Here is a 19964-nt window from a genome sequence, read left to right as displayed (position 1 = left end):
GTCCAGGGCAGCCAGATCCCCCTGCCAATCATTTTGGGCTGTGAGCTGTTTTGTCCTTTTACCCCAGAGTGCCATGCAGATACTATCATGTTCTCTGTATGACATGACATGAAAGGGCATCGCAAGTACTGCTTAAAGCTGTTAACTTGTCTGCCATTTGATTTGAGCCATGAGATATGAGTAAATTGAGAGACCTGGAGGGAAATAGGGGGTAGGATCAAAGGGCATTCCAGGCAGGCATAACAGGTTCGGCAGGCATCACAGGAGCATGAAAGTCTGTGCATGTTTGGGATGGGAGCACTGGAATTGTGACAAAACTTGGAATCAGGAGGAGGAAGAACATTTTAGAGTCTGCAGCTTTGGAATCCCAGCTCAACTACCTGCATTTCCATAGCGTAATCTCTCTGTACTTCAGTTTCCCCTACTGTCAAGAGAGTGTGCTTATAGGATTGATGTAAGGTTACAAGGAACCACTCATGTAAGCTTTGGTGCAGAATCATGATACAGAATAGCAAGAAAAATCATTGTTTCATCTTAATTTTTAAAAAACAAGTTGTTGAATAGGAATCTACATTCTTGATGGTGGCTGGGTTGAGGGCGTGGTATCTGAGCGTTGCAACTTAGAAGCACAGCTTCCCTTAGCACCAGAAAAAGCTCTTATTGTGCTCAGCCCTATGACAGTCATTTTAGAATAAAGTATCAGATATTTTGATTACAAACTGCACAAAATATAAAAACCACTAACTACAGGTACTGGATAGCAACCAAAACCAGGCAGTGACTGGAGAGACGTTGACCCCAGAAAACAATAGCACTGGGGAGTTCCCTGTTTTTAATGCCTTATGTGACAGAGGCTGATCTTGGAAAGAGGACAGCTACAGAGAAGGCATCCAGATTTTTTATGTATAAGTTATTTTACCTGTACTTACCTGCAGAGGAGATACCATGATCACGAAGATAGTTTTCCCAGGGTGAGGCTCATTCATTGCACTCTGGATGGTCCAACCCCTGTGGTTTCCCTATGTGGGAAATGGGACTGCATAATTTGTAGTAGTGGGGACTGTGTTGCACTCTCCCCTGATATATATTTGAAAAAAAAAGGGGGGGTGATAAAACTGGAGTGTTAAAAATACTGTTGCACGTATGTATGAGAAAAAACAAATCAATGTTACACGCAATCAAAAACATTTGTTGGACTTCATAAAAATTGAAAATGTGCTTTAAAGGACACAATAATACAAGAGACATTATTTGAATAATACAAAAGACAAATATCCAATAAAAATGAGCACAGGGAAGTTCTTTCAAGAAAATACACAAATGGCCACTAAATACTTGAAAAGATATTCAGCATCAATAGTCATCAGGGAACTGCAAATCAAAGCCACTGGTTATCGTCTCACACCCAGTAGGATGGGTATCATAAAAAGGACAGATAATAACACATCTTGTGCAGATGCAGAGATCGCAGAACCTTCATACCTTGCTGGTGGGAAAGTAAAATGACACTCCCACTGTGGAAGCAGTCTGGCCATGCCTCAGAAGGTTACAGAGTTACCAAGTGATCCAGCAATTCCACTTCTAGATTTATATTCAGAAAATGAAAACATGTCCACCCAAAACATGTATTCATAATGTTCAAAAATGAGTGTGTGTAGCAGCATTGTTCATAATAACCAAAAAATAGCCAACCCAAATGTCCATTAGTTGATGAGCTGATATACAAAATATGACATAATTGAACAGTGGAATATTATTCATCAATAAAAGAAAATGAAGAACAAAGTATGCATAGCTACAGAGACAGGAAGTAGATTAGTGTTTGCCTGGGACTTGGGGAGATGGGGATATACACCTGTTTGAAATGTACAGTCATTTGTTTTTAATATATTCAGAGTTGTGCAACTTCAGTCAATTTTAGGGCATACCATCACCTGGCCAGAAAACCCCCTGCTCATCCACAGTCACTCCCCTTTCTGCCTCCCACCTTTTATGGACTTACCTTTTCTGGCTATTTCATATAAATGGAATCATACAATATGTGGTCTGTTGTGTCTGGCTGTCACTTAGCATGTTTTCAAGGTTCATCCACGTTGTGTCAGTACTTCATTCCTTTGTATTGTCAAGTACAGACTCTGTTGTACGCATAATACCACACTTTATCCATTCATACAATTTCTCCATATCCTCACCCACACTTGTTATTATGTCTCTTTGATTGTACCCCAGTGAATGTGAGGTGGGATCTCCCTGCGGTTTCTACATGCATTTCCTTGATTTCTAATGACATTGAGCATCTTTTCATGTGCTTGTTGGCCATTTATATATAATTTTTGGAAAACTATTCAGATCACTGTTAATATGGTCTAGAGGAGGGACCCAGATTCATTCTTTCACATATGGACATCTAGTCCTAGCACCATTTATCAAAAAGTCTATTCTTTTTCCATTAAATTGTCCGGACACACTCAGATGTTGAAAACCAATTGGCCGTGGATACCAGGGCTTATTTCTGGTCTCTTGATTCTATTCCTTTGATCTTTATGTCTGTTCTCAGGCCAGTACCACATTATCTTGCTTACTGCAGCTTTGTAGCATGTTTTGTAATTGGGAAAACTTCCAGATTGTTTTGGCTATTCTGGATCCCTTGAATTTTCATATGAATTTTAAGGTGAGAATCTTAATTTCTGTGAAGAAGCCATTTGGGATTACGTTGAAACTATAGATTAATTTGGGGAGTATTTCTGACTTAATATTTAGTCTTCTGATCTATGAGCATGAGATAGCTTTTCGTTCATTTAGGTATTAATCTCTTTTATCAATGATTTTGTAGTTCTTACTTTTAAAAAGTGCAGCTTAAAAGTGTGTACTTCCCATTAAATTTTTTTATGCTGCTAAAATGGAATTTTTTATAACTTCACTTTTGTATTTTTCATTACAGGTACATAGAAATACAATTTTTTTTGGTCTACTGATCTTATATCCTGCAGTCTTGCTATTAGTTCTAACCTTTGTATTGGTTCTAATAGTTGTTTACAGGATTCCTTAGGATTTTCTATATATATGGTCATGTCATCTGCAAGTAGGGACAGTTTTACTTCCTCTTTCCCAATCTGGATTATTTATTTTTTTTTTTGTGGGACCCTCACCGGCAGCGGGGGAACTAACGGTGCTGCAGAGGCTGCAGGCAGCAGGCAGCCTCGAAGCCCAGTGCTCAACTGCTGCACCACCAGGGGAGGCCCCTCCCAATCTGGATTCTGTTATCTCATTTTATGGACTATTTGCCCTGGATTTGAACTCCAGAACAGTATTGACTTGTTTGTGATCGTAAGGGAGAAAGTTCAGTCTTTCACCATTAGGTATAATGTTCTCTATGGGTTATTCGTAGATGCCCTTTACCATATTCCACTATTCCTAAGGATACTGGTCATACTGGAATAAGGGCCTCCCCTAATCCAGCGTGTCCTTAATGTACATCTTAATTATATCTACAAAGACCTTATTTCCAAATAAGATCACATTCACAGGTACCAGGGATTAGGACCTCAGCGTATCTTTTCAGAGGCCTTCATTAACCCATAACCCACAACAGTTACTAACAGGCTTCTCTTCCTCTCCACCCCAGGCACCCCCATAAACAATGGCCCTTGTATCTGCTGATTCCAGAATTGCAGAACTTCTCACAGAGCTCCATCAGCTGATCAAACAAACCCAGGTAAAAATCCACAGCCCCCTGCTTCTGGTGAGAAACATGGACTGTGATGCAAAGCTGTGGAGGGGCAGGTGGGGGTTATGGTCAGAGAGTTGGGACATGCAGGAACCCAGGTGATGTCTGAAGATGAGCGGAGGAGAGTGTTGGGTTGACTGCTCTTCCTATAGGATTTCCCCGCATGTGCCGGATTTCATAATTTGTTTTGCTTAATAATAACTATATTGAATATTTTTCACATACCATATAATATACCCATTTGATGTCTACAATTCAGTGGTGACTAGTGTATTCAAGGAATTGTATAACCATCACCACTGTCAATTTCAGAACATTTGCCCCGTATCCAGAAGCAGTCGTGACCCTGTCCCTTCACCCTGTTGCCCCAGCTAAACAAAGGTGCTGTTATCTATCTGTACATTCCAAATGTTTAGAAGTTATCTCCCAAGAGCTGGTCAGCGATCAAAGGTTTTTGGGAGTGTGCACATTTGAAAATCCAGGACTGCTGAGTTAATCTTCTGCACAGGCAAACGCCCTTCCTTGCCCCTCCCTTAGAGCAAAACTATCTTGTTTGAGCCTCTATATTGAGTATGACATTTATGTAACAGATACAGCAATAGTACCCTATGGATGTGCCCATCAATTGGAGGCACCAGTGTGGGGGTAGAGATAGACGTAAAAAAAAACAACTAATCTGTCCTAGAGAGCCATTACATACACTTTCATATTTTTTTGGTACTTACTTGATTTCTTGTTTTCTCCCTTCTTCTTCCACTATTTGTATCTTTATGGTAAATATGTCTAGAACCCTTGAGCTAAATCCAGTTCTTGATCAGGCCTGCCATTTCATCAGTGCTGGGTATAGAAAGGCTTTGATTCCCTGTACACGTGGTCCTCAATCTCAATATTACCATATGACCTATTTACATAAGGTGGCTGAATCTTAGCAACAGCACAGAGTGTTAAGTATGGTCATGGTAAAACTTAGTTTTTTTTATAGAACAAATTGGTAGGGATTACAGAGCTATTTGTTGAGCCTTTCCAACGAAATTGAGTCTTCCCATTTACCAGGTACTACAATGGACACACTTTGCACAGTTCACCATGATTCAGCTATTTCTAGGCTTGAAATCTGCTGGGAACAAAGCTGAGTCACCCTGTCTCAGCTTGTTCTGTGACTGGTTTCCACTGTGTGCTGCTGTATGCCAGGACCTACCTCTTGCCTCTGGGGAGTGCACAGGTTTTATTCAGCAGAAAATTCTATTCCTGCCCACTCAGAATATGTCTCATTGATCTGATCGGGGTCAAGGTAGTCATGGTTCATCCACGACAAGTGCCCTAGAGGCTTCCATAGGTTTGGAAGTCCACAAGTTTCCCTCAGTTATGTCCTGGGCCACTCAGCAGCTAGGCTGGAGCACCACTGCCCTGTGGCCACTTCTGCTTCCCTCTGAATTAAAATGGTCAAGAGGCCTTGGTGGCTCAGGGTCTCACTAAAGCTTCATCATCACCTTTCCAGTCTGACTGCCCTTGCCTTTCTCCTGCAAGAAAGCTCTCTTTAATGTATTTATTCCTATTAACAAATTTTTTCCTCTGAATGCTGTTTTTGATTAAAAGTGAATTCAGCTTGTCCCACAGGGCAGACACCTATTTCCCTTAGTGTCCTTTCTGTCTGTGGACCAGCTTTGTTTCCTTCACCCTGCATTTTGTTGACATTATGTATCAGTGGCCTTGCAGTTAAGAGACATGTTTTGTGCCCCAAAGAGTTGGGGTCCTCACTAAGCTTAGTGAGGGATAATCATGTCTGATTTAGCTTGAGTGTATCATCTGACCTCCCAAAACCTTCCTAACCTTCCCTTTCTCAGGATGGAGCTGTTCCGGAGTGGAATTTGGACCCACCTTACAATGCCTGCTGTTTTAATCCTTTAAGAACCGATTTCCCCCCTATTTTTAAAAAAGCTTTTCATTCACAAAAGCCAGGGTGATATGTATGGTGTGGGTCCTTGGACACACAGGGACCTTGGACCTTTATATGTAAACACTCACACCCAGGTTTATAGCCACATACAGCGATCAGCCTGCAGCGAGAGTCCTCCACACAGCTGACGGCCCTGGGGGAGCAGGTCCTGGGAATTCCTTCCCACATGATAGTCTTCACAGTGGGGTGTAACCTGAAAAACCAGAATCAAAAGATATTAGCACACATATAGCTAAGTGAAAGAGCCCTGTCCGAAAGGTTATTTATTGCATGGTTCCAACTATAGGACATTCTGGAAAAGGCAAAACTGGAGAGAATAAAAAGATCAGTGATTGCTAGGGGCTTGGAGGGAGGGAGGATGAGGAGGGGAGCATTGGGGATTTTTAGGGAGGTGAGACTATTCTATGTGATGCCATAATGGTACATGACATGCATTTGTCAAAACCCCAGAGCTGTTCAACACAAATAGTGAGCCTTAATGTAAATTATGGACTTCAATTTACATTGCTCAATTTTTCTGTAAACCTAGAAAAGATAAGGAGAAAGAAATGGCAGCTTACCTGAATTACATTCACTTGTCAACAGTTAGTGCAGTTTATCATCATACCATACAACCAAAATGTCTCTTAGAGGGAGATATTCAGTTTTGCAGGTTTCCATTTGACTTTGTCAGATGCCAAAAGCAGGAATCATCTTGGCAAATGGGAGTTAACCCTTCGGGCATCTGGTATAACTGAGCTAGTAACTGGTAATGTTGTTATTCCTTTGTTCAGCCTCTCTCGAGGTGCTAATGTGATACCGCATTTCCCTCATTGTATAACCTGTTTATTTGTTTCTCTTTCTCTCCATCTGTCATTGATTTTTACCATAGTTTTCTACCCTTGGAAGGGAGTTTGGGTTCAACCATTGCACAGGCAGTGACTCTAGTCCAGCGGGTGTCCAGCCCTCACTCCATCCCTGTCCGTGTAGGTGGGGTACAGAGGGCTAGGGCTAGCGGACTGTTTTGACATTAGGTAGTAGCTGCAGTAACGGTTGGCTCCATTTTTGCCAGATGGAGTGAAGGTCCAGCCTACCCGCTCAGGCACTTAGAAATTCTGACATAAGTTGAAAGGGTATAGTCATTTTCTTCCTGGGGATCAGCACTACATCTTCCCTTGCAGCCCTGGGCCCAGGACCACTGACGGGAAGAACTGTGCCAGCACCCTTCCTGGGGAACTGATTATCCATGTGTGTGCTCATTTCTAGCTTCTCAGTTCTGTTCCTTTGAGCTGTACGCTAGTACTACACTAGCAGATAACTTTCTAGTGAATTTTGGAAATGGGAAATGTCAATCCTCCAATTTTGTTTTTCCAGATTATTTTGGTTATTCTAGGCTCCTTGGATTTCCATATGACTTTAGAACGAGCTTGCCAATTTCTACAAAGAAATCAGCAGGCATTTTGATAAGGATGGCACAGACTCGGCCAATCAATTTGTCTCTTTGATAAAGTCATTAAATATATAGCTTATGATTTAACTTCAAAGCCTTTTTGTAATGCTTTTGCAGTAGTCAGGGGGTTAGAGCCTTTGAACTTATCCTGAATTTGGATTTAGAAATGAAGCCCATGTTTGTGGGGCCCATGGCCTGGGATACAGGGCACACAGCAGGATGAAAGGCCCCCTCACGTCCTCTTGATCTCATCCTCACAGGAAGAGCGTTCACGGAGCGAACACAACTTAGTCAACATCCAGAAGACCCACGAGCGGATGCAGACAGAGAACAAGAGTGAGTCCCTGGGCTCGGGCGAGAAGGGGGATTTGAAGGGGCGAGGGGCAAGACTGGGATCAGGCTCTTACCATTACCCAGGGAACTTTTTGCATGTGTCTTCATAAGGCTGGATGACCTAGGGTGGCCCAGGCAACAGGTGATAGACAGCCGAGCACTAAGTCACCTTAAATCCCCCAACTCCAGGGACTAGCTAGTCCATGAAATCAGACTGTATCTAGGGAAACCCCTTAAGAGTACACAAGCACCCCAGTTAGCTGATGTTCTTGAGACAGCTGCTCTCGCTGGGTGCCTCTGCTGGGTCCCTGAGGCCCTCAGAGGGTCAGGCTCCTGGGCCAGTGCTCCCAACTCTGAGCAGCTTCGAGTGTACAGACAGATGCTCTCTGCATGTGTCACAGCCAGTCCTCTCCTTGATGTGGTGACGGCATTTGTACCTTATGAAAATGTGAACTCACTGAACATAGGGGTATCATCTTCAGGGAGCCCTTCTAAGATAATAAAGATTAGACTGAGGTCCCCCGCCTCTCTGCACCTCCCAAAGTCTGATTCCAAAGTACTGGAAGCGGTGCCACTTCACTGCCAGCTGCCCCCTCCCATGCTTCTTCCCTTGTCTTTACTCTGCAGTCTCTCCCTATTATCGGACAAAGCTGCGTGGCCTGTACACAACTGCCAAGGCCGATGCAGAGGCCGAGTGCAAGTGAGTACTGTTCCCCTGTCCTCTCCATCTACACGCTCCCCTCCACCCCCTCCACCCCAGGCCTAGGCTGCAGGAGCCTACTTGCCACAGTCCCAGCCTGCCTTTCCTCCCATGAATAAGCTGCTTCCTACTCCCCAGACTTGCCTTCGGATCCCCCTCCCTTAGTGTGCACCTTCCGCGGCCCTGCTGTTTATAGACGCCAACGCGGTGTGGGCACATCCCGGCACTGCCGTTTACTGGTCACCTGCTCTTGGGCACTCACTTCAGCTGAGACTCAGTTGCTCAGTCTCAGGCTCAGGAATAATAATCATCTACAGAGTTGTCAGTACAGAATAGGATCAGGCAATTAAAGTACCTAAAACTGGGGTTTTTCAAACTCTTGGCAATACATTCTCTCAATATTGTAGCCTAGACCTTACTATATGCCCAAATCACTATACCATACAACCAAAATGTCTTATAGAGGGAGACATTCAGTTTTGCAGGTTTCCATTTGACTTTGTCAGATGCTAAAAGCAGGAATCATTTCGGCAAATGTGAGTTCACCCTTTGGGCATCTGGTATGACTGTAATCTAAGATGTATTTACTTGACCCTTGGAGCAACCAGAATTTTGCAGAGGAAACAAACAGGGGTTACATAACTGCCAAAAGTTATATAACCAGTAAGTGTCTGGAGCCGAGTTTTAAACCTAAGGAAATATTTTTTAATACCATGCCAGAAGGGTGGAGTGATGCCTTTTCACACAGCACACACATTGTGTTGTGTGTGTGTATGTTGGGGGGACAGAATTGGATATATTATGAAAGAATTAAGCTTTTACCATTACTATGTACATTATTTTTTAAAAAATGCTGGTGTTACCTAAGAAATTTATCTCAGGTCTCACCACTGAGTCTCACTCTGCTGTTTACATAACACTGCCCTGTACCACAGGGTCATGGCTGACATGCAGGGCCTGGTGGGGTGACAGCTTAGACAGGGCCCTAAGCATTACTAGTGACTCTATTACTAGTGACTGTCCTCCCATCTGTCTTTGCTGTGGTCCCATATCTTCTCTGCCTGCTGCCAGCAATTCTGCAGACCTATGCCTGCACCTACCCTGCGCCTGGTGCTAGGCAGTCTTCACACAGAAACACAAGGGTAGCAAGTATCCTGACTTCAAGAGCAAGCGGAGGAGAGGAACCCTTCTCTGCAGGCACACTGCAGGACGGGGGGCCAGCAAAGATGGGGTTTGCAGTTTCTGGGATCTGGGACAGTCTCAGGTAGGAGAGATTTGACCTGGGGATTGGTAGGCAGACAAGGCAGAGAGCTCAGGCCGGAGGGATGATGTGCAGAGGAAGGGGAAGGCAGGACACCGAGGGCCTGCAGGAGCAGGGACTTCATCTTGGAGGCCACAGGGAACCCAATAAAGAGAAGCAGGGGAGAAATCCCTGGCTGCTGCATGGAGAGCAGATTGGGTAAGACTCAAGGCTAGTGAAGAGACCAGACCAAAGGCAGTGATGGAGGTGAGCTGAGACAAGGGCAGTGAAGCTGGAGAAGCAGGGATGGGTTCAAGGACAGTTTTTGAGACTGAGCTGGCAGACCAATTGCAAGAAATAGAATTGAAAATACCAGGGTTTTCAGCTTGGACAGAGGGATCTGATGAGGTTCCTTATGGAAGTTTGCCGGGCAGAACAAAAGGGTCAGTTGCCTTCTCTTGGCTCTCTAGACCGTTCTTCATCCCCACCTTCTGTCTGACTTGCAGCTTTATCATCTGACTCTAGATGTCCCTTTCCCATTCCCCTGGGCTGGAGTTTGGCTCACATAAGAAATTAAGAGTGACTCATGCTTATTTGTTAGTAAAAGGCAAACCTTCCCAGCTAACTGCTGGCAAAGTGAGGTGACTACTTCTGAAATCAGTTCACTGTTGGCTTGCTCCAGGGTAATTCACACAGAGTTAAACATTTGTAAGCTTGTTTCATAACTGCAGTTGTTTACTGCTGCTACGTCTTGCATCTTGCACTACTGCTGCTGCTTCACTTCTGCAGACTTCAAGTGTTCAGTCAGGCACATCAGATTTTACTGTTTCTTAGTAATGGAGTATTTTAAGGCATGCACATTGTTTTTAAGACACGATGCTGTTGCACACTTAGTAGACTACAGCAGTGTAAGGTAACTTTACATGGCTGAGAAACCAAAATAGTGACATGACTCTATGAATTGCCTTGTGGGCCTTATTGCCAGCTCTTGGAAACACACTTCTGTAAATTGGTGAATGAAAACCTTGAGGTGTGGGCAGTGGGGAGCTGCTGGGGGGAGGAAGGTTAGGGCTTGGGACTCTTGACTGCATTCAAAGCAATGTCAGCCAGAAAGAAGCCCTTCACCTCCACCAGGCAAAGTGGGCTCTGAGTGGCACCATCCCTAAGGGTTGCTGCCAGGCTCGTTGCTCATCAGAAGGTAGGGACGCACCCTGTGTGCCTGGGAGGGCATAGAGATGGCATGAAACTTTTACAGTTCTGAGATGGAGAAGTTTCAGTTCCAGAACACTGGGTTTTTTAATAGTAAATGATCTTAAGGCATCTTTCCTCAAATCTCTTCAGTGAAACTGCTGTAACTTTAGGAAACGGCCTCAACTTTAGGAATTTTTCTAAAGCTTCCCAGGAACCTCCCCTGCAGATTCACAATGCAGATTAAAGTATTAAGGGCTCTGCCAAGATCTGCGGTAATGATTTAATTCATTATTTCACAAACTTGCTTGGTGGTGGAACTCGTTCACACACTGGTTTCCAGGTCTTGATGTGCCCAGAGGTTCTAATGTAATTGGGGTGAAGCCCAGACATGGTATTAGGTCAACTTCATATTTTTAAATAATTTCAGACTTATATACATGTAATGTTTTATCAGTTTTGCTTTATCACTCTCTGTAGAAACACATTGTTTTTTTCCTGAGCTGTTTATATTGCAGACATGATGTTCCTTGACCTCTGAATGATCAGTTTCCTAAAAACAAGGACATTCCTATGCAGTCATAATGCATTTCTCAAAATCAGCATACTAACAATAGAAAACTATTAACTGAGCCACAGAGTTTATTCAGATTTCAGCCTGTCCACTACTGTCCTTCGCAGCAGCAGGACACACTTTCCTCATGCAGATGACCACTGCGCTGAGTTAGCATGTCTCAGCCTCCTCCAGTCTGGAGCTGTTCCCAGGCTGCCTTCCCTCTCGTGGCCTTGACATCTTAGATTACAAACCAGTGATTTTGTAGAATGCCCCCCAGTACGGGTTTGTCTGCATTTCTTCACGATTGGATTCGGTTTTATGTTCTTGGCAGTCAAAGCAGGGAAGTGATGTCCTGAGTGTTGGAAGGCACAAGCTACTGCCCTGTTGGTTCAGGCGGCCTCTCCCAGGCTTCTCCCATGTCAGCTACTGCAGTTTTCCATTGTGTAATTGATACTATCTTCTAGGAAGATGCTCTGAGACTGTGAAAATACCTGTTTCACATCAGGCCCACTGGTTTCCACATCTGTTTATGATTCTTGCCTTAAATAAATAGAAATTTTCTAAGCTCCCTCCAGTGGATTCTGTGGCCCAGCTAGGGCTGAGCACCCTCCTGGTATCTCACAGCAAACAGCTTAGGACAGGCTATAGACTACTGCGTCCTTCAACGGGCCCGGCAGCAATGTCTTTCATTTCTCTGGAGGCCTAACTGCTCCATGTCCCAGGCCTGCCCACAAGCTTGTGGAGACTCTGAACCCCCGGCATCCTTCATTAGCCAGGCTGAACTGCACTGCTTGAACATCTGGGGCTGCCGTGGTGTGCCCATTCCTTCTGCCAAGGCTGCCCCTACCCATCTTCTGCTCACGGTTGAGCTGCCTGCATCACGCCCCCCGGGACACCTTCTGCGATGTCGTGTTCTCAAGTGTCTCCCTCTTCCTGCTGGAAGGCCTCAGAACCATGTGGGCTTTTGCAGAGGTTTGCCAGAGGCGTGAACTGGGGTTTGGCCATGGGAGAGGAGAAATGACCCACAGTGGAGTCTGTGCCGCTTGCGCACAGTGTTGAAGTGTTCTTTGGGGGAAATCCCCCGAGGTCTGGGCTAAAGGAGGCGTCCCACCAGCCAGGACTGTCTGCTGCTGCCCTTTCCTGGCCCCCTGCCCTCAGTCCAGAGGCCTCCTGTGGCCACGGCCCTTCAGGATCAAGCATCCTCAGCTCAGCCCTGCTCTGAGCCAGACAGCTCTCACATCCCTCTGGGTGTCTCTTTTCAGATGTTTCACTGGGGCAGATCCTGAGTTTTAACATCTGCTCCCCAGGTCTCGGGGCTGCCGGCTCCCGGCAACATTCTTCAGGATTTGTCACACTGGGGCAAATGCAGCTCACTCAGCTCTGCTTATCTTCAGGGATCCTCTTAAACCTTATGGCCTGCTATTTCCTACCATTTCATCAATTCTTTTATGCTTTTAAGATTAAAAAATACATACTTAGGGTTTATGGCTTTCAGCAGTAGGATTGGTCTGAAGTACCCACGGCTGTAACCAGAGAAGGAAGTGTTTGTGCTTCATCCAGACCTCCTTTCTCCCTCTCCCTGCCCTCAGCATCCTCCGGAAGGCCCTAGATAAGATCGCGGAAATCAAGTCTCTGTTGGAAGAACGGCGGATCGGTGAGTTGGAGTTCCGCATTGAGCAGGTGGAGAGCAGGAGCCTGAGAGCAGCCTCTGACCCCCACAGGGGAGCCTGTAACCCCACCCGGATTGCTGGGAAGGACTGGAGACCCTTCCCGGGGCTCAGGGGAGCCTCTCCCCAGCTCTCCTGCAGCCCTCCAGGAACTGGCCCCACGAGTTTCTGTCCCTCTACTGCCTGGGTAGTTGCTCCTCCTTCCTGCAGCGAGAGCGGAAAGCCGGGCTATTCTGTGCAGGCCACGCCTTGGTGCCTGGGCGGCTGCTTTTAAATGATGTTGCCACAAACTCCTGGCACTGCCTGGCTTTCCCCCCTGTCGTGACCTCTCAGGGAACCCTCAGTGGGCCAACTCCTCACCCATCAAAAACTTGTTGGGGTTTTGGGTTTTTTGTTGTTGGTTTTTTGTTTTACTTTTGTTCAGTTACAACATACATGAATTGAAAAGTACCCAAAAGTATACGTACAGGTCAGTGACATTTCCACTAACTGAACTGATAGGACCCGCACTTTAGACACCTTTGCCACGTTCTAGTTCATTGCCCCCGAGGGAATCTCCAAGCCAACATCCCACTAATCTGTCAGTGCAGCCTGGCAGTGTCTTTCACCGTGGAAAGGACAGGGATCCCAGGGGGCCCAGGGCTCACCAGGAAGGCGGGGATCCAGGCTGGGCTGCTCTGACAGGTGAGCTGAGTGGGTCTGGGGGTGCACCTTTCCTGGGTGCCTCAGGGGCACACTTCCTTCCACAGCGGCCAAGATCGCAGGCCTGTACAATGACTCGGAGCCCCCTCGGAAGACCATGCGCCGGGGGGTGCTGATGACCCTGCTGCAGCAGTCAGCCATGACCCTGCCCCTATGGATCGGGAAGCCTGGTGACAAGTGAGGGCGGGCCTGGGGCGGGGGGAGCTGGTGAGGAGAGACTGGGACTAACACTTTTTCTACCCTCAGGCCCCCGCCTCTGTGTGGGGCCATTCCAGCCTCTGGGGACTACGTGGCCAAACCCGGGGACAAGGTGGCTGCCCGGGTGAAGGCTGTAGATGGGGATGAGCAGTGGATCCTGGCCGAGGTGGTCAGTTACAGCCATGCCACCAACAAGTGAGTGACCAGCCAGCCCCTGGGCTGCCTCCCACCAGCACATCTGCCATGCAGTCACCCTCCACAATGAGCAAAGTGGTCCCCCAAGGTGGGGCTAAGGGTGGCCTATGAGCAGGGAGCCCCCCTGGGCTCCTCCCTGCCCCATGGCATGCTTGGACATGCACCTCCCTATATTCATCTTTTTTCTTCTGTTCATCTATAGGTATGAGGTAGATGACATTGATGAAGAAGGCAAAGAGTGAGTACTGTTCAGGGAAGGGTTGGGGCACCTTGGGGCAGTTGGGCTGCTGGGAAGGTGTCCCCATCTTGGCCACCAGTTGACCTAAGACCTCCTCCAGGAGACACACCCTGAGCCGGCGGCGCATCATCCCTCTGCCCCAGTGGAAGGCCAACCCTGAGACGGACCCTGAAGCCTTATTCCAGAAGGAGCAGCTCGTGCTGGCCCTGTACCCCCAGACCACCTGCTTCTACCGTGCCCTGATCCACACGCCTCCACAGCGGGTGAGGCAACCCTCACCCACTCTCTCGCGGGGAGAGATCACCTGCGACACCAAGAACAGGCTGACCAGTCATGGGGGCATCTTCCCACTGTCCCCTCTTGACCTCATCTTAGCTGAGCAAGGAGGGGCCTGTGAGTTGGCCTTCCTCTTCTGCTTACAATCTGCCCTGTCACACCACTGCAGCCCTGTCCTCTAGGGCAGCGCCACCTCAGCCTTAGCAAGTGCTGACTGGAAGGGACCTGCTTTGCCTCTGGTCCAGCCTCACTTTTGCACTGAGGTGGGCAGCAGCTCCCGCGCCGCTCCTGGCCCAGGCCTGCTTTCCGTCGTGCTCTGAGGACATGACTGGTCCCCAGCACCCAAGAAGCAGGTTAAAGGTTGATCTCTCCTCTGCTTCATGGTCCCCACCCGCTGGCCTCTGGGTTATCCTTGATCCCTTGCACACAGGTGCTTGCAAGGCACCAGACTCCAGCCGGGGCTCACCATGGAGGTCTCTGGTCACCCTGCTTCCTGCTTGGTGGCCTGATTGGGCCTCTGTTACTGAGCAAAGACCTTTACAGCCACAGGCACTGAGTGAAATGTCTAGACTTCTTGAGTGAGGATAGGAAAGAGGTGGGGAGCCCACACACTGGGGGCTCGCATCAGTCTAGGCTTGGGGAGGGCCTCTCTGAACACCCTCTCCCGTTGCCCCTGCCACAGCCCCAGGATGACTATTCAGTCCTGTTTGAAGATACCTCCTATGCAGACGGCTACTCCCCCCCGCTCAATGTGGCCCAGAGGTACGTGGTGGCGTGCAAGGAGCCCAAGAAAAAGTGAAGCACCTGGCAGACGAGATCTCCTGCCACCGTCCGGGGGGAATGCAACAGACTGTGTGAGCCAATAAATATTCTGCCCTTCACCCTTGTCTCCTGAGTGTTATTTTTCCAGACCCTTCCTCCCAGTCCCCTAGAGGGCAAGCTGAGGAAGTGCAGGCTTCATTCCATCCCACTAGGCATTTACTCTAGCTCAGGTTTGCTCGCAGCGCCAGCAGAGGCTCTCCATTTCCCACCACTCGCACTTTATTCTTGAGCTGGTTCCCGGGCGTGCCCCACACCCCTCCCTCTGAATCCATCCTGGCAGGCACCACTCACAGCTCTGAGCGGAAGCTGAGCTCGCAGCCCACCATCTTCTCAGCATAGTCAGCGTCAAAGCACTCATTCTGGGCCACAGTGAAGGTGTTTTTCCAGTCCCCGGCGATGCCTGGGGAAAGGAGTAGGGGCTGGAGGTCCAGGCACAGAGGTGTTTCCACCCTTGGCTCCCCAAACACACAGCCGGGCAGGCACTCACCTTTCCTCATGAAGTGGGAAATGCTCTGGTCCATGATGTTATTGGGTATGGCGTCGTAGTTGGCCATGCTGTTTTTCTTCATCTCCTTGAAAGATGTTTGCTGGACAATGCGATCCACAATCTCCTCTGGCAGGGAGCGCCCCAAAAACTTCAGGATCTTTTGAATCTCCCTTTTGGGGTTCTGCACAGCAGAGGAGCTCTTCAGTGGAGGTTTGGATTGCTCATTCAGCCAACAGAAAGGAGGGCCCTCTAACCTTGTGGGGATCTGGCCACTTCAGCTTAGAGATGCCTCACACCTGGATTCTGTTCTTCCTCTGGGGCAGATTCCATTACTGTCTGCCCTGCACTCTAAGAAGCTGCGGGGCCTCCCTGGTGGTACAAGGGGTTGAGTCTTGCACTATGAAGCTACCCGCAGTCACTGCAGCATAAGTTCCATCCCCGGCCAGGGAGCTGACCCACATGGTGCAGCAGGCCTCTCCTGTCTCACCCACTCAGCAGTGTATTTCAGTGTTCCCCACTCTGTTTCTGGTGAATCCTCTCACCCCCCACACCTCTGTTCTTGTATGCATGAATAAAATAAATCTTTAAAAAAAAAAAAAGCTGCCTTTATTTCCTTAAGGATGAAGTCAGGGCTGGGCCTCATTCAGAAATGCCCCAGTAAGAGATGATTGGTGACAGCCCGGTGGCTGGTGGCTGACTCAGTACTAGGAGGGGAGAACCATACAGCACCCTGCGGTACAGGTGCCACTATGGCTCTAAGTGCTGGGCAGGGACACTCAGTGGGGGGACGAGGAAACTCATGTGGCAGCTGCCTTGGAGGGAGGGGCTGAGAGGGCCCTGGCAGGTCCCCGTGAGGGTCCCACCTCCCTGCAGGTGACATGGAGGGAAGTGGCAGCAGGTGGCCTCACCTCCTTCATGTCCTCGTAGAAGAGATAGAGCAGAGGGTGGGTGCGGCTCAGTTCCCACCACTCCTTCACGTGCTGGTGCCAGGGCCCGTAGGACACTGAGGAACAGGCAGAGGTGGTTGGTTTCAGCAGGCTGCCCCTCCCCCTCGCCTCCTTGCTCCAGCTAGACCCACCTTCTCCAGCCATGAACATCTTCAGGAAGTTGTCCCAGCTGCCAGGGTCAGGGTGCACCTTGCACATGTTGTAGAAGTGGTAAAAGGAGACGGCCACGTCCTTTGCATTGCGGGCAACGTAGATCACCTGGAGGGGCAGAGGACCCCCGCCCCGGCACCATCAGCACACGGCACCCACCAGCCCTCTGCCTTCCAGCGCACCCTGGCCGGGCGGTTCTCTTTGCTGTGGACAAGGGGGAGCTAGGCCAAGAGGCTGCCCTGCTCCAGGCCCCGGGGTACGGGTAAGGTGAGCTGGTTTGGACCCTGCTCTCCTGCCAACATCCTGGCCGGCCCCCAGAGCCCTATTTGACACTAATCTAATCCCCTTGATGCCGCTGTACCAAGATGTGAAGCAAAGTGTGCTGGACTCTCAGCAGCCCCTCCCACAGGCGTGGGAGCACCCCTGCACACAGGGTCTGATCTTCACTGCTCACCTGACCCCACAGAACATGAGGTCGGAGGAAACGGGACCTTCCCAGAAGACAGGGCCAAAGCTGGGATGGCCCCAGCAGCCTCCTCCCTTGGCTTCCTCTACCACTCACCTTGACCTTCTGATCCAGCAGCGTCTGTGGGACCAGGGCCAGGGGCAAGTGCGTCTTGAGGAGCCGTGGGGCTGGCGTATCTTTCAGAGTCTCCATACCTAAGTCGTGGTGAGGTGGGGACAGGGCTGGTGAGCTGGAGCCCAGGCCCCACCTCTCTCTGCTCCACTTGGCCCAGTGCCCTTTCACCCACCTGAGGGAAGCCCTGGAGCCTTGAACTCAAGAAAGGGCACCCGCATGAAGATGGGGGCCCTGCGACACTTCTCCAAGTCGCCGTTCTGGTAGATCATGTCCAGGATCTCACTCACCCAGGTGGTGCCTGGAGAGGAAGGGGGAAGGGAGGTGGCAGGGCTGAGGACAGGCCACTGCTGGCCCCGGGGAGGGGCCGCAGCTCAGGCATGGGCTGGGTGGTCCTCTCACCTACCGGATTTGGGATAGGTGCTGATGAGCAGGTCATCCGGCCTGGCTCTGAAGCTCTGCAGGGGCTCCAGTGCCTCTGCAAAGTACTTGATGAGAGGGACCCCCTTCACGTATTCCAGTGGCGGGCGGGAGGTGTCCGGGACCTGCTCCATGCTGCTGCGTCAGGGCTGGGCTGGGGCCTGCTTCCCTTAATAACAAGGCCAGCTGTTGGAGTCTCACTCTAAGATTAGGAAACTGCGGCTGAGGGAGGCCCAGCGACCTGCCAACCTCACCCAGCCAGTGAGTGGAGCCCGACTCCAAAACCTGGTGGGTGCAGCACAGCGCGTCGTGACTCTGGCTGCGGCTGGACACCTCCATTGCCTTAGAAATCCCAGGTATGTGGGTCACACTCCAAACAGTTCACTCACCCTCTGGGCTGGGGCCCAGATAACAGTTTTTTGGAGGCTTTCCAGTGCACCTGAGAAAATTACTACACTCTGGCCACACTGCCAGCCAGTTTTCTTTCTCTTACTACATCCACTGCCTGCGGCTCCTGCCACTCCCACGGGGCTCCTCTCCTGTCCTCTCCTCCTTGGGCTCCCGGGGCCCCTCACATGATGAAAACCTCCCAAGGGCCTCCCCTGGTGGCGCAGTGGTTGAGCACTGGGCTGCGAAGCTGCCCACAGCCTCTGCACGCCGGTTCAATCCCGGGTCGCCGGCGAGGGTCCCACATGGCGCGCAGACCCCTCCTGCCGCCCGCTGCTCCCCTCAGCAGTGTCCTTCGGTCCTTCTGGCTGCTCTGCTCCCCGCTCTGGCTCTGGTGAATTCTCTCACCCTCCTGCGCTTCTGACTGTACCCAGTGCTTGTATAAATAAATAAATAAGGGCCTCCCCGGTGGTGCAGCGGTTGAGCGCTGGGTTGCGAAGCTGCCCTCGGCCTCTGCAGCACCAGTTCGATCCCCAGCTGCTCCCCGGCCACCGGAGGAGGGTCCCACATGGTGTGCAGACCTCTCCTGCCGCCCGCTGCTCCCCTCAGCAGTGTACTTCGGTCCTTCTGCCTGCTCTGCTCCCCGCTCTGGCTCTGGTGAATTCTCTCACCCTCCCGCGCTTCTGACTGTACCCAGTGCTTGTATAAATAAATAAACAAATAAATATTTAAAAAAAAAAAAATAAAATAAAATAAATAAATAAATCTTTAAAAAAAGAAAAAAGAAAACCTCCCAAGGCCCAGCCAGGCCTCAGATCCTTGATCCCATGTGCCCAGCCACACTCCATTCTGGCCTGGGGAGGATAAACATCCAGTTGAGCAACCGAGCAGCTTTGGGCGGTGGGAATCTGGTGTTGAATGAGCAAAACTGATGACTCATCAAAAGAGGGGAGCCGATTCAGGCTGGGGGCAGCCCGCAGTACAGGGTGGGACGGCTACCAGGAAAGTGCTAGAGTCGGGGCGGGAGCAGAGCAGAGCGGAGAGGAGCTAGCAGTGAGAGACAGGTCCTCCCCTACCCAGCCCTAGAACTCACCTCACCTCTTGGACCTGAGTCCGCTGGGGTGCAGGGTATGGGTGCAGAGCAGGGAATGTAGGGCTGCTCTCTGAGCTGAAGGTTTTGTAGGTCCGAAGTGGGAGGGATCTAGAGCCAGGCTGGGACTTGGCTGTCTTCCTGGAAGGAGAGGGTGGAGTTTGGGGTGGGGGGTGAAGGGGTGGGGGTGAAGGGGTGGGGTGGGGGATCTTCTATGCTACCCTCCTTAGCATCTCAGCTGGAGTCAAGCTTAGACTGACCCGAAAAGCCAAGATATGGGTTTAATGTGTAGAAAATATAAGATTGAAATCAGACAAAAGGGTCCCAAAGGGTTTTTTTGTTCTTTTCTGAGCTGTAATCTGGCTCCTGCCTGCCTTCTGAACTCCACCCCAGCAGGGCAGGCCTTTTCTAACTGACCCAGCCCAAAGAGGTCAGAGGCGTGGACAGGAAAGGTGAACATTCACAAGCTGGCATGGGCAAGCCCACTCACCTCCCGCTGGCTGCGGGCCCAACAGCCCAGGCAATTCAGGAAGGCAGGCTTTGACCACCGGCCGGCCGTCCGGAGCCACACAGATGGTCAGTGAAGTGGCTGGGGGCGGAGCAGAGCAGGGCAGGCTCCTGGTGAGGCAGCTGGTGCTGGGGGAAGGAGCCCAGTTCCTCGGCCCCCTTGTGACAGCG

General features: G+C 49.6%; 2 protein-coding genes across 2 annotated transcripts; one reads left to right on the top strand and one right to left on the bottom strand.

Moving 5' to 3' along the window:
* Positions 1–3640: 3640 nt before the first annotated feature.
* On the top strand, positions 3641–15228 carry SGF29 (SAGA complex associated factor 29; the record flags this gene model as incomplete). The annotated part of the gene is made up of 9 exons (XM_084250376.1): positions 3641–3715; positions 7374–7449; positions 8074–8146; positions 12720–12784; positions 13547–13676; positions 13746–13892; positions 14095–14130; positions 14231–14393; positions 15089–15228. The coding sequence occupies 9 exons, from the start codon at positions 3641–3643 to the stop codon at positions 15203–15205; spliced, it is 882 nt and encodes a 293-aa protein (XP_084106502.1). The 3' UTR covers positions 15206–15228.
* A 240-nt stretch (positions 15229–15468) lies between these two features.
* LOC311181197 (sulfotransferase 1A1) lies at positions 15469–18014 on the bottom strand. The gene is made up of 7 exons (XM_084249503.1): positions 17796–18014; positions 17565–17690; positions 17375–17472; positions 16794–16920; positions 16624–16718; positions 15716–15896; positions 15469–15628 (listed from the first exon to the last, which is right to left on the bottom strand). The coding sequence occupies exons 1-7, from the start codon at positions 17941–17943 to the stop codon at positions 15516–15518; spliced, it is 888 nt and encodes a 295-aa protein (XP_084105629.1). The 5' UTR covers positions 17944–18014; the 3' UTR covers positions 15469–15515.
* Positions 18015–19964: the final 1950 nt, after the last annotated feature.

The sequence above is a fragment of the Talpa europaea genome (genome assembly GCF_964194135.1).
Source record: "Talpa europaea genome assembly, chromosome: 12".
Lineage (NCBI taxonomy): Eukaryota > Metazoa > Chordata > Mammalia > Eulipotyphla > Talpidae > Talpa > Talpa europaea.
This window is presented reverse-complemented; position numbering and strand designations above follow the sequence as displayed.